The sequence below is a fragment of the Aquarana catesbeiana genome, linkage group LG08, assembly GCF_042186555.1.
Source record: "Aquarana catesbeiana isolate 2022-GZ linkage group LG08, ASM4218655v1, whole genome shotgun sequence".
Lineage (NCBI taxonomy): Eukaryota > Metazoa > Chordata > Amphibia > Anura > Ranidae > Aquarana > Aquarana catesbeiana.
The window spans coordinates 144,103,702-144,119,047 of NC_133331.1; the positions used below are offsets into that span (position 1 = coordinate 144,103,702).

The 15,346-nt window shown below is 38.9% G+C and overlaps 1 protein-coding gene across 1 annotated transcript in view; it reads left to right on the forward strand.

The window, feature by feature from the left end:
• The window catches only part of ALOX5 (arachidonate 5-lipoxygenase), a 97,818-nt gene that overhangs the window by 20,772 nt on the left and 61,700 nt on the right, over positions 1-15,346 (forward strand). Inside the window, exons 3-8 of the mRNA XM_073596518.1 lie at positions 1,228-1,309; positions 6,399-6,521; positions 8,912-9,018; positions 10,725-10,897; positions 11,014-11,160; positions 14,294-14,497. Coding sequence (XP_073452619.1) covers positions 1,228-1,309; positions 6,399-6,521; positions 8,912-9,018; positions 10,725-10,897; positions 11,014-11,160; positions 14,294-14,497 — 836 coding nt within the window. The remainder of the gene's footprint in view (positions 1-1,227; positions 1,310-6,398; positions 6,522-8,911; positions 9,019-10,724; positions 10,898-11,013; positions 11,161-14,293; positions 14,498-15,346) is intronic.

Here is a 15,346-nt window from a genome sequence, read left to right on the forward strand (position 1 = left end):
TTGGCTAACAGATGCATCATGGAGGATTACTGCCACCAGGCTCCCATCCCTTCTTTTCAGCTCTCCTGCTTAGATTCACAAGAAACAAAATTTCATAAACCTCAGTATCCCCTGGCATTCTTAACTCTAGTTTTTAAACTGATGTTTGCGCTAATGAAATGCATTTATACGCCATCAGAAAGGAGTTGTCTCCATTTATGAATAAAACAGCAGAAAGTTATGCTTTCAGGTACCATTGTTTGCACCCCTTGTCTGCATACTTTCCTCTCCTGTGGGTGAGGAAACCTTCCTGCACCAAAAATATGTCAGCAAATGTTTAAGATATACATAACAGATTGCAGTCAGGATCATTAGACCTATTACTATGCTATTTATAATTATTTTACTACTGAATCTATCTTAATTTCTAATTTTAAACTAGCACGAAAAAGCTAGAAAAAGAAATTTTAGAGTGTAAATATTCTAAAATCTATGAATATAGCTAACTGCACTAAAAACACTCAACTCAAAAAAAAACATTCAATTCTTCAAATTGAATAATTCAAAATCAATCAATTTTTCATAGACATATTTCATACGAGTATACAATGAATGAGTATACAATGAATGAGTATACAATGAACTAAAAACATGGTAAGTAAAGATATATAATCCTTCCTATAGGAACAAAGTACCCAACTGGTGTAGCTGTTTCAAGTACCACAATGTAACAGTTTTATTTGATTTCAGCTGCATCAGCTATTTAAATAATATATGAATATTCATATATGCACATACCTTGATCATTTGGGTTTTCTTTACGATCTAAAAATAGTCCATTAGATCTGTAGATTATTAAGATACCAACTGATCCAATTGTATATATTAAGCAAGTAAACAACCTTATGTCCAATGATTCTCAGTAATATGATGTGTTTAAGTAAGAAAAACATATAATAGTGCATTGTACTACTAGAAGTTTAAGTAAGAAAAACTTATAATAGTGCATTGTACTACTAGAAGTTTGTAATATGTATTTTACATCATTAGAGACTGCAGATAGTCTATTGTGTTTAATTGGACATACCCTGTCTAGTGGACTCCCAGTGACACAAGGAACACAACTTGCATAGGTGGCGTCCTTGCATTATTATTTTTTGTGCATATAGAAAATACTATATTTCCCCTGTAATTCTTTTCAGTCCACTAAAACTAACAACTAAAATGTATACCATTTCTTCCCAACAGCAAAACTGGTCACACATGATGTAACACAGATCCACAAACAACACAGGAGGAAAGAATTGGAAGACAGGCAGAAACAGTACAGGTAGTTGTTAAATATTTTACTTTTCCATTAAAGTAGAAAGGTGAGGCTGAAACAATTAAAAGGGAATGTCAGTTCATACCATGGATGAAGGAATACAAAAATGCACAGTTATGATATGATTTTCTTGTAATTAGTTCAGTTTTAGATTGAGAAATCAGAGAAAAATTGCACAATAAAGGATGTTGTCTTGTTAAACCATGAGTACAAATTTTGGCTGCTACTATAAACAAGTTGAACAAGAGAGCAAAAGCCATAATTGTTGGCCATATCAAGTGGCACTCACCATGTTTATGAGCATTATCAGCCTTTCTCCAAGATACGATTGAGAAAATACCACACTCAAATGCTCTCCAGTCCAGTGCTGGGTCTCTGTTTCAGCTCGTGGCCACTGGCGCCTTCACCAATCAGAGCCTGGCTGCTTCCTAAAAGTCCTAATGCATGTGTTGAGATCGCCTCCTGTGCTCCTGTACACCCTAGTGCCTTAGTATCTCTTGCTATCTCCAGTGCCTCTTGTGGTCCCTGTGCACCTCTGTGACTCCTAATGTCTCACACTTTCTTGTTTTCAAATATGCCTGTGTATTCCAAGCTCTCCAGTGTGCCTGGCTCCAAGCATGCTCTGTGAATCCTGTGCACCTCTTTGACTTTTTTAATATTATTTGACCCTTGTTCCTTGCTTGCTCCCTGTGTTTCTGCAAGCCTAGCATCCCAGTACTTCTAGGGACCTTTTCGTGTGTACTTGTGATTCCAGCATCCCATTGCTCCCAGCAGCACCGTCTTTAAGGCAGGGCAAAAGGAGCAGCTGCCCTTGGCCCTGTCATTGTTGTGGGGCCCAAAGCAGCTGCCTCATACTTGCCAACTATCCTGGTTTATATTCCTGTTTCCTTTGAAGTTTTAGTCCTGTGATGTGTCCTGATATCTCAGTGTGAAGTGCTGCTACTAATGCTGCCCAGCTCCGCCCTATTGTTGTGTAGGGATGACTCACCTGCAGATCCTGTGTTTACATGTAAATAACCGGCATTCATATGTAAATAGCGGCGGCATTCATATGTAAATAGCGGGGGTATATCATGCCCCCATGAGGTCATATCCACCATCACCTATACTGAATGTTACTGAATACTGAATAAATGGGCATACTTGAAAGTCCTGCCTACTGTGGTCATTAAGCAGAGAAGGAATTGCAGTTTGGGGTGCACAGGTGAGTAAGGAGGAGATGTGTAGACGTGAGGAAGGTGGGTGCAAAAACGAGCAGAGGAGACGGGTATAGTTAAAGGGGTGTAGAGAGAATGGGGGGAGGTTTGGGGTGCAGAGGTTAGCAGGGGTTTTAGGATTCAATGGTGTACTGACAGGGTGGATAAAGATGGAGGTCACGTGTAGGGCAGCCCATTCATTTACATGGGCTTCTATATGCGTTACAAATGCGGAAAAAAGTCCCTAACACTTTTTCTAAATCACACAGTTCCACAGCACATGTTAGCAGTTGGGTGAGGGTGTCATTAACAATTAATGGCACTGCTGTGTATCTGCTAAAGAGCAGCATGTTTCTGTGGTGTCAGGAAAGCGATTTTGCATGCGTTCCTGACACACAAATGTGAACGCAGACTAAATGTTTCAGTTACATTGGTGGTCAGTGTAAATCTTCTCATTATAATGGGGCTTGGTGTACAATCCTTTCATTCACACTAGTGGCCAGTGTGAAGGTCCCTCTTACATTGGTGGTCAGTGTAAATCCCTCCTTACATTGGTTGTTACTGTGAATGCTTCTATTACATTAGTGGTCAGTGTAAATCCCCATTACATTGGTGGTCAGTGTAAACCCCTATTACATTGGTGGTTACTGTGAATGCTCCTATTACATTAGTGGTCAGTGTAAACCCATATTACATTAGTGGTCAGTGTAAACCCATATTACATTAATGGTCAGTGTAAACCCCTATTACATTGGTGGTCAGTGTAAACCCCTATTACATTGGTGGTCAGTGTAAACCCCTATTACATTGGTGGCCAGTGTTGAAACTCCTCTTTATATTGGTAGTCGGTAAAAAAAAATCAGCATTGACATTGATCACACCCTCCCCTCCCCCCCAGCACTGACACTGATCTCAGGCATCCTAGGACCCCTAGAAGTCTTCTGTCTATTAATGGGCACCCTCACCTCCACAGTCCATAGTGTGCAGGCAGTGAGGAGATGATGTGCTGTAACCTCTAGCAACCAATCAGTGAGCAGTGTTAATGTACAGTAATCTCTAGCAACCAATCAACAAGCAGAAATCATGTGCTGTAACCAATTTAGCAACTAATCAGTGATCCGTAATGTGTGCTGTAACCTCTAGCAACCAGTCAGTGAGCAGCAATGATATGCTGTAACCTCTGGCAACCAATCGCAATCATTGCCTGATCTGATACAGTAAACTGATTTTGAGTCTAGCTGCTAATTATTGTATGTCTCAGAGCAGGTGGAGAGATAAATTGCATGGGGGGGCCCAAAAAAATTTTTGCCCAGGGTTCAATCAAGATTTAAAACGGCCCTGGCTCCCAGAGCCTTTAACTTGTGTTCCTGAGTATCCAGAACTTCTGTTTTTCTGGGATCCCAGCACTTCACTTAGGTGCTCACTCCTGTGTTCTTGTGCTTCCTAATCAGTAGCTGCCTGTTCAAGTGAGTCAGAGGGCCGCAACCTAGGCTACCAGCAGCAGGGTGATCTGGTGAATAGGCTTGTTAGACAGGGCAAATTCAGTTGTTTTGCAGGCTGGTCAGTAAGTGTGCTGGGAAATCTTTTGTTTGTTTGTGATGTGAATTGCCCTTCCATGTGCACCTTGCTGCAAAGGCCAGTTATAGATTGGAGTGGTTGCCAGTTTTATGTACAGTTGGACAAATTGGGTGCAGGGATGCACCCAATCTATCCATTCTTATATGTGCTCCTACTATGTAGGCTCTGGAAATTCAGTGTTAGAACCACAGTATAGACAGAGGTCCCTTGGCGTGGGCACTGTGGCTTACGCATATATTTGCAAATGTGTGCAAACAAAACCCTCTGTTTTTAACGTAAACCCTTAGAAAAGTCCAATTCAGTTGTTTTGCAGGCTGGTTGGTAAGTGTGCTGGGAAAACTTTTGTTTGTTTGCAATTTTCTGGTGAATACCAGGCTGAGGCTAAGATCCTGCACCTCAACCCTTCTCAGGGTTTTCACCTCTGTTGAATGTACAGACATCCTGAGTCCTGTTAACCCGAAGTCCTTGGCATTGTCTGTATCTGGTGTTACATATGTACATCTGTAGATCCATGTGTCCATGAGTATTCCATGTCTCTTCTGGTTACCAGATTGTCCTCTGTCACTTTGTGGCCCAAGCTTCCAGTGTCCCTTGGTGACCCTCAAGAACCTTGGGAAACCATTTATATCAATCAGATAAGCCCACACACTGATTAAAATTGGTCTGGTCCCTGCCTGACTGGCCAAATTTGATCAGTGTATGGCTACCTTTTGTCTTTTCTCCCGGTGACTCTTTAACATTATAACATACCCTGTTTCCCCCGAAAATAAGACCTAGCGTGATTGTCGGTGATGGCTTCAATATAAGCCCTACCCCCCAAATAAGCCCTAGTTAAAGTCCTTGTAGGTCTTATTTTCAGGGTAGGGCTTATTTTCGGGGAAACAGGGTAGGGCTTATTTGGGGGGTAGGGCTTATATTACAGCCATCACTGACAATCATGCTAGGTCTTATTTTGGGGGAAACAGGGTAGTAGTGAATCACAAGGTGAGGGACTGCAGTAGGCGACTGATGTGTAACAGAGATATATGAACACAGCCAAGACATCTAAAGGCACCATCATTTACATAACAGTGTCATCTTTGATTCAGCATCCAAATATCTGACACAAGATCCATTTAATATTAAGTAATGTAAAGATCACAAATATCTTTGAAGCTATAATAGTCCTGTTGATAAAACGGTAACATGGTGTACAATCACATTTACTCTCAGATTGCCATGGGCTTCTTTGTCGACAATCATCTTTTAAGCTAGAAGCATAACGACACCAAGGGGACATTTTTAAAGGACAGCGGAGCAGCCTAGGGTGGGGAGCTTGCAGTTCCCTAAGGAGTCCTTTCTATGTAATTCAACAGAGGGAACTCTGTGACTGGAGAAAGTTAGCGGGTCACTAAACACATTCTGACATCTCATAGCTGTGATTCATAAATGTGCAATTTTTTTATGCAGCTATGGTAAGGCCATATTGCTGTTTTTAAATTGACCCCCTCAATGTGTTGTTTTTGTGTAAGTTTTAACAGCTTTAATTTTTACAGTAATAATATTCAGGTGAAACCAAAAGGGTGAAGCCATTGAGACAAGTCATCCTCCTTTTTTAGTGATGGAGTAGGGAAAGGTTAAAACACTTATCAAGTTGGAGAGACTTGGATACGCAATATTAAGTGAGAGAAATTCTCCCTAAAGTGTTAATAATTCCCTTATGACAGCTGTCACTGAAGCATTGCCCCAATTGGATGATTTCCCCTTGCTCTCATGACAACTCTAAAATGTAGTCTTTTGCCTTTACATACACATTAAAGCGGTTGTATATCCGCACAAAAATTTTTTTTTTTTTTTAAACCTGTAAGGCAAAAGGCATAATGAGCTAGAATGCACCGCATACTAGCTCATTATGAAATACTTACCTTAGAACAAGGCGTCGGCAGCTGATCCCGGTCACCGCCGAGGGAGCTAACATTTTTCCCCTCAGCGCGTCTTCCGGAACTGTGGCTCCGGCGCTGTAAGTGGCCGGAGCCGAACATTCACAGCGCATGCACCGCTGTCGTAAAAGTGAATATCTCCTAAACCGTACCGGTTTAGGAGATATTCATTTTACCTACAGGTAAGCCTTATTATAGGGCTTACCTGTAGGTAAAAATACAAAAAAAGGGTATACAACCACTTTAACAGTCACTGTATCAAAGCATACAATTATTTGCAGTGAGAATAAACCAATAGCTTTATTTATAGCAAAATATATACCATAATGACAAAAATTAGTACTGGTAATAGTAAATATACCATATATACCATAGCTGATGCCAATGCCTATTTTTATTTAGGTGGAAGGAATGGCATCCTGGTTTTCCACTGAGTATTGATGCTCACTGTCATAGTGACTTGCCCCCCGATATTCAATTTGACAGTGAAAAGGGCGTTGATTTCATCTTGAACTACACCAAAGCGTGAGTAGAAAATAATAACTGTAAAGGGATGTGGCTCAAAAAGCTTTTTTCACTGTTTGCAAGTTTATAAACTGGTCATGTATATTATTATATTGTTTGCATAAAATCTTTCTTTTGCAAATAAAAATGAAATGCAGAGTATGTCTTTGACACAGTCCTTGCAGAAGATACTGTGCTTTTGGATAAGAAACCTAAGATAAGAAACCATACCCGCGTAATGTGCGTTGAAAAAGCCACTTTTAGTCTCTCTATTAAAAGGCCATGCAACTGGGTGACAATGCAGGAGAGCAATTAAGAAACAGGGATAGAGTGCCTAATAAGAAACCTTTGTTTCAGGATTGTCAGTTATTACTTTAATAAAAGCTGCATATTTAAATTTATTTTTGAAACGACATTAACATGTTAAGGCTTACGTGAGAGTTTGCTATTGGTTTTACATATCCTTTCAATTTATTGCAAGATTCACTCTTGCAGTAATCCTGGCCTTGATAACAAGTTATGCAACAGATTCAGGCATCACCCTCTACAGTTGCGCAGTAATAAGTACTTCCGATAATTATTGTTATTGCACTGTTTTTGCAACCTATAGAGTAACCACATTGTCACCATTTGCTGCTATATGCCTTTTCTAGGCTCAATTTACCTCTATGCGGGTGGCTGCGGATGTGGGAATCACTGCGATTCCCCCACCCACCCGCATAGATGTGAGCTGAGCCTTAGTTTTGTATACACTAATAGAGCAGATATTGGTGTCAAGTCCATGACCCCAGTATTGAGATTTTGCTTAAAGTGACAGTAAAAGTTTAAAAAGAAAACATTCTTAACTCAGAAATCTGCCCTCAGACTCTTTCAAATGTCCAAATGCCTTTTTTGCTGCTGTGATCTGACATACTCTTAGTGGGTGGCTATGTTCGTTCTTCATGGTCCCGCTGTATGTAAGAACATAGCCACCCTCTCTAGCTCGCTCCCGAGATGAAATAGGAACTGTGGACTATGGTATTTGTATATGCATAGAGCAATGAACATGACAGCAACTGGGTGACAATGCAGGAGAGCAATTAAGAAACAGGGATAGAGTGCCTAATAAGAAACCTTTGTTTCAGGATTGTCAGTTATTACTTTAATAAAAGCTGCATATTTAAATTTATTTTTGAAACGACATTAACATGTTAAGGCTTACGTGAGAGTTTGCTATTGGTTTTACATATCCTTTCAATTTATTGCAAGATTCACTCTTGCAGTAATCCTGGCCTTGATAACAAGTTATGCAACAGATTCAGGCATCACCCTCTACAGTTGCGCAGTAATAAGTACTTCCGATAATTATTGTTATTGCACTGTTTTTGCAACCTATAGAGTAACCACATTGTCACCATTTGCTGCTATATGCCTTTTCTAGGCTCAATTTACCTCTATGCGGGTGGCTGCGGATGTGGGAATCACTGCGATTCCCCCACCCACCCGCATAGATGTGAGCTGAGCCTTAGTTTTGTATACACTAATAGAGCAGATATTGGTGTCAAGTCCATGACCCCAGTATTGAGATTTTGCTTAAAGTGACAGTAAAAGTTTAAAAAGAAAACATTCTTAACTCAGAAATCTGCCCTCAGACTCTTTCAAATGTCCAAATGCCTTTTTTGCTGCTGTGATCTGACATACTCTTAGTGGGTGGCTATGTTCGTTCTTCATGGTCCCGCTGTATGTAAGAACATAGCCACCCTCTCTAGCTCGCTCCCGAGATGAAATAGGAACTGTGGACTATGGTATTTGTATATGCATAGAGCAATGAACATGACAGCAACTGGGTGACAATGCAGGAGAGCAATTAAGAAACAGGGATAGAGTGCCTAATAAGAAACCTTTGTTTCAGGATTGTCAGTTATTACTTTAATAAAAGCTGCATATTTAAATTTATTTTTGAAACGACATTAACATGTTAAGGCTTACGTGAGAGTTTGCTATTGGTTTTACATATCCTTTCAATTTATTGCAAGATTCACTCTTGCAGTAATCCTGGCCTTGATAACAAGTTATGCAACAGATTCAGGCATCACCCTCTACAGTTGCACTACTCATTTCCAAACAAGCAGAAGTGAGGAGGAATAGAAGAGGTTTAGGAGCTCACAACGAACATGAAAGGAGGCAGAAAAAGACAATTAGAAACAATTTCAGCAAAAGTAGATTATCTGGGTTAAATGTATTACTAGTTATCATGTAACTAAGTGTAGTACTGAATGCCAAGTAGGCCACATCTGTGATTTCTTTTGCTGTCTCCTAATAGCAGTTTCAAAGCAGATCATAATATAATTCTATAGTAACAACGTATATACAAATAAGTCCTTCATTCTGATAGTTTTGTTTAATATAAAATGTATGTATTCATTTCTTAGGATGGAGAACCTGTTTGTGAACAGCTTCATGCACATGTTCCAGTCTTCATGGAACGACTTTGCAGATTTTGAAAAGATCTTTGTCAGAATTAGCAATACAATATCAGGTACACTCCAGGATATTGGCAAAGGTTTTCAAGGTTTTACTGTGTTGCGTTTGGGATTCAGTTTTTCTATAATATATGAACAGTTGCATACGGTGCCAATAATGGCCGATCTGGACAATTTGAAGACTTAGGTGAAGACAGATACTTTAGTACAGCTCAGTATCTGTGTTAATTTATTCAGCAATACTCTGTTTACTGACCTATTTATCTTTGAGACAAAATAAAGATTTCCACTTTGCAGACTTTAAAGCTGAATTCACACCTATGTGTCAGCATTTTAACACCACATATATTTTGAGGTCATCCCATTGGGCCTACAATGAGGTAAACGATTCACCTGACCCTTCAACACACTACAACTTTTTTTTTTGTGGTATGGGCTATTTATATAAAATCTTTGTAATAAACATTTAGTAAAGGGTGCAATCATGAAGCTGGAGTTTCAGATCATTATAGGTTTTCTAAACAAATGGAAGCAGCAGAAGCTGTTTGCTTTCAATCTTTCTTTCTAATGAATCTCTAAATACCCCATATGAAAAGAAGAAATGGTGGGGAAGGGGGATGAATCGGTCCTCCTACTCAACCTCTTTTGTGTAAACTTAGGCTTAAGCTAATGCATTTAAAGCAGCAGGCTTTTTCAGCAGGATAGTTAAGAATAGACTGGATTGTGCATTATTTTATATTTACCTGTATATCCAAGAAAAAAGTAATTAGGGCTTTACTGGTACACATGAGATGACACTGGCATATTATACAAATGATACACCATTTTAATGTTACTTATCAAATATCTGGAACATTTATATCCTAAAAACCATAGTTTCAATGATTAACAATATCTCCCCATAGTTGCCAACAGATATTGTTAAATGTACAATCTTAATTTCATATATGATTCGGATTTGTCTCTCTGTCCCAGTGTCCTCTCCATGGAATTACCCCATCCTTTTCTCTTGCTTCTACCCTACCTCAGTTTTATTGACGCATATTGTTATTATCATTATCTCCCCATTGGATCCTCAGAAGAAGCGTTTTGAGAAATGCAGTGACTTAGGGGAATCTGTTAGCATAGAGAGATATTGTTAATCATGTAAATGATGTTTTTTAGGATAAAATGATCCTGTGTTCCAGTTAGCATCTGTACCAGTAAAGTCCAGTCTGCAATTCTTTATTTCCTGGATATATAGTGATATTTTGGATGATGTACTGTAGTAGGGGCCTTTATACGCTACTTTGATATTTACCTGCCTAAAAAGAAAACAACAATTTTAGTTCTGAACATAATAAATAAAGAAAATGAACTTGGGTGATATTGACATGTTAGGTTGATGGCAAGGGTAGAGGTTATTTTTTAATTTTTTCATTACTTAACCAATAAAGAATTTTTCTAGTTGACACAGTGAGTTGAACCAATTTTTGTAATGCATTGTATATGAGGAGGTTTGAACTAAAATCAGGTTTTTAATTTCAGTTATTGTGCTATGTTTTACGCCGATAAGCTCCCACCTCATATGTTTTTGAGCCTTCCTTGAAAGGGATATTTAGCATTTGATATCTAGAGTAGTATCTTGAGGGTCTTTTAAATCTTACAGTATACTAGAGGTCAGGGATACTTTTACAAAGTCCAATAGCTAATACACTTTAAGTCAATATTTGTATATACAGTATATGATATAAATGTAAATTCTGTTTCTATTATTTTGAAGAATATGTCATGCAGCATTGGCGGGAAGACTTCATGTTTGGATACCAGTTTCTTAACGGCTGCAATCCAGTTATGATAACAAAATGCACAAAAATACCAGAAAATTTTCCTGTAACAAATGAGATGGTAGAAGTAAGTCTTGAACGGAAACTTACACTTGAACAGGAAATTGAGGTATGTATCCTGTAAATATAAAATATACATTAATTTATTCCATCATTATGGTGGCTGAGTCTTGGTGGTGTGAAATCAGCATATCGAACCCTTACTCTTTTCCACATGTATTTCAGCTTGGAAATATCTTCATAGTTGATTACAAACTTCTTGATGGCATCTCTGCTAACAAAACCGATCCCTGCACCATTCAATATATTGCTGCACCCATCTGTTTGTTGTACAAAAATCTTGAGAACAAGATTATGCCAATAGCTATTCAGGTATTCCTATATATTTTAAGAGATTTACATGTTTGTAGGCAAAGATATTATTATTGTTAAATAACTACAGTACATAAAACTGAAAGTTTCAGTATGTGGTTGACTATGAATAGCGTACCATGATTGGCGTTATCTATACTCCAATATACAGTGCCTTGAAAAAGTATTCATACCCCTTAAAATTTTCCAACTTTTTGTCATGTTACAACCAAGAATGTAAATGAATTTTATTGGGATTTTATGTGATACCAACACAAAGTGGCACATAATTGTGAAGTGGAAGGAAAATGATAAGTGGTTTTCAAACTTTTTTTACAAATAAATATCTGAAAAGTGTGGCGTGCATTTGTATTCGTCCCCCCTGATTCAATAATTTGTAGAAGGACCATTTTTTGTAATTATAGCTGCAAGTCTTTTTGGGTATGTCTCCACCAGCTTTGCACATCTAGAGAGTGGAATTTGTGCACGTTCTTATTTGCAAAATAGCTCAAGCTCTGTCAGATTGGATGGAGAGCGTCTGTGAACAGCAATTTTCAAGTCTTGCCACAGATTCTAAAATTGGATTTAGGACTTTGACCGGATCATTCTAACACATGAATATGCTTTGATCTAAACCATTTCATTGTAGCTCTCGCTGTATGTTTAGGGTCGTTGTCCGCCCCGGTCTCAAGTCTTTTGCAGACTCTAACAGGTTTTCTTCTAAGATTGCACTGCATTTGGCTCCATCCATCATTCCATCAACTCTGACTAGCTTCTCTGTCCCTTCTAAAAAAAAGCATCCCCGCAATATGATGCTGCCACCACCTTGTTTCGCGGTGCGGATGGTGTGTTCAGGGTGATGTGCAGTGTTAGATTTCCACCACACATCATTTTGCTTTTAGGCCAAAAAGTTACGTTTTGGTCTCATCTGACAAGAGCACCTTCTTTCGCGTGTTTGCTGTGTCCCCCACATGGCTTCTCGCAAAATGTATATGGGACTTCTTATGGCTTTCTTTCAACAATGGCTTTCTTCTTGACACTCTTCCATAAAGGCCAGATTTGTGGAGTTCACAACTAATTATTGTCCTGTGGACAGATTCTCCTACCTGAGCTGTGGATCTCTGCAGCTCCTCCAGAGTTACCATGGGCCTCTTGGTTGCTTCTCTGATAAATGTTCTCGTTGCCCAGCCTGTCAGTTTAGGATGGATGGCCACGTTTTGGTAGGTTTGCAGTTGTGCCATACTCTTTCCATTTTAGGATAATGGATTGAACAGTGCTCCGTGAGATGTTCAAAGCTTGCGATATTTTTTTATAACCTAAACCCTTTAAACTTCTCTGCAACTTTATCCTTGACCTGTCTGGTGTGTTCCTTGGCCTTCAGGATGCTGTTTTTTTCACTACGGTTCTCTAACAAACCTCTGAGTGCTTCACAGAACAGCTGTATTTATATTGAAATTAAATTACACACAGGTGGACCCTATTTACTATTATTTAGGTGACTTCTGAAGGAAATTGATTCCACTAGATTTTAGTTATAGGTATCAGAGCGAAAAGGGGGCGAATACAAATGCACAGCCACACTTTCAGACATTTATTTGTAAAAAATGTTGAAAACCATTTATCATTTTCCTAATGCCCCGTACACACGGTCGGATTTTCCGACGGAAAATGTGTGATAGGACCTTGTTGTGGGAAATTGCGACCGTGTGTAGGCTCCATCACACATTTTCCATCGGATTTTCCGACACACAAAGTTTGAGAGCAGGCTATAAAATTTTCCAACAAAATCCGTTGTCGGAATTTCCGATCGTGTGTACTCAAATCCGACGCACAAAGTGCCACGCATGCTCAGAATAAATAAAGAGATGAAAGTTATTGGCTACTGCCCCGTTTATAGTCCCGACGTACGTGTTTTACGTCACCGCTTTCAGAATGATCGGATTTTCCGACAACTTTGTGTGACCGTGTGTATGCAAGGCAAGTTTGAGCCAACATCCGTCGGAAAAAATCCTAGGATTTTGTTGTCGGAATGTCCGATCAATGTCCGACCGTGTGTACGGGGCATTCCACTTCACAATTATGTGGCACTTTATGTTGGTCTATCACAAAAAATCCTAATAAAATACATTTACATTTTTGGTTGTAACATGACAAAATGTGGACAATTTCAAGGGGTATGAATACTTTTTCAAGGCACTGTATATGTAAAACAATATTAACTGTTTTTCTTGGATGGATACATAAAGAAAATGTTGCTACAATCTCACTTTGACACTGTTCATATGATTAAGTGCCTAGACATTTGGTCGTGGATCATTGTTGAGGCAAGGTCAAATGCTAACATCGGTATATTTCAAATTAGAGAGCTTGTATAGTCAAAACATTTTCTTTTTTAGTTTTGTGTAGAATAGGGAGTGGTTAAGCTCCCTGCCAGTTTATTTTTTGCTATCTGTGTACCACTGGGAACATATCAGTTTACTTTCTGTCCCGTAGGAATAGAGGATAGAAGAAACCTCACAAATCTCACAAAGTGAGGAAGGAAGGAATTCCAGTCTCTATAGATATTTGTTCCTGGAACAGGTGTTACCATTGGAAGATATACCCTTACCTTTTGTTTTGGGTACAACTAAAATTTACATAACAATGGTCATCAGTATAAATAGGGGGTTGTCCCTAATGAGGATACAGACATCAGTAAAAAAAAAAATAAACTTGACAGAGGGTGTAACACTTCCCTACTCTCAAATAAAATAAAAATATGTTGAGAGATACACTTTAAGTCTGCTGTTACTGAAATGAATCCATTGACAACTAAGGTAATCAAATTAACCATACACCATTGGGTACATTTATAGCAGAGATGGAAATCTTGGGAACAGAACCAAACAGACTAAAGGAAAAATAATGTGTGATGACATGAGGATAGGTATCAGCCTGGGAAGGATCATTTCACCACTCCTTTATTATATTATCCTAAAATACTTTAATTCCGTGTGAACAGATACAAGAATTATGGAAAATAACGTTTATTTGAAATAAGTGTATTAGCCCTATTAATTAACAAATCTGAAGCATAGTCAAAGTAATGTTCAGGTAATCTACAGTACATTCTTCAGAATATATTAACATTCCAATTGTGTTTTATGCTCTGCAGCTAAACCAAACGCCTGGACCTGAAAATCCAATCTTTTTGCCATCAGATGCAGAGCATGATTGGCTGTTAGCCAAGATATGGGTCAGGTCATCAGATTTTCATGTCCATCAAACAGTGTCCCATCTCCTGAGGTCTCATCTCCTAACAGAAGTTTTTGCCATTGCAATGTATCGGCAGCTACCAGCTGTTCACCCTGTTTTTAAGGTAACACAGTTCAAATTACTCCTACATATACTTTTTTTAATGTGTGTGTGTATATGTATACACTATATGTAAGACCTAAGCTGCAATTTCTTACCACTGCGATTTAACCAATTTCTGCCAACGCTTCATTTATAACAATTTTATTATGATATTTTGAAGAAAAAGTGATTGCCGATAAGGCTGAATTAGCAGGACAGCTAAAAGAGTCATTGGACAAGCTTGTCCACTACCAAGGTCCTTTTAAATGACTGGTTCAATCTAAACTACTCAACCAAAACTTTCAATATGTATGAGTGTATTTGGGCAGTGCAGTATAGTGCAGCTGTCAGGTCTTTACTTGCAATGCTTGGAGAACACAGATGGGGCGCGTTTGCCTATTCATTACATTGCTCCACTTCGATGGTGGGTTCACGGTTGGAATAGGTGCAAATCACCACCTGAAGATTAAGTCATAACATTATGACCAGCCAACAAAACCTGTTGAGAAATGGACTTTAGACCTCTAAATGTATGTTGTGGTATCTAGCAGCAAGCAATCAGCAGCAGATCCTTTAAGCCCTGTAAATTGCAAGGCGGGACATCCGTGGATCAACACCTCAAACTCTTTGTTGTGCCCCTCAAACCATTCTTAAATTCATCATACCAGGTCACCTACTTCCATTGATCTGTGGGCCAGTTCTGATGCTCATGTGCCCATTGTAGGCTCTTTAAGCTGTGGACACAGGTCAGCGTGGACCTTCTGACTGGTCAGCGGTTACATAACCCCATACACAACAAACTGCAATATATATGTATGTTGTGACACCTTTCTATCAGAACCATCATTCTTTTTTTCAGCAATCTGAGCTA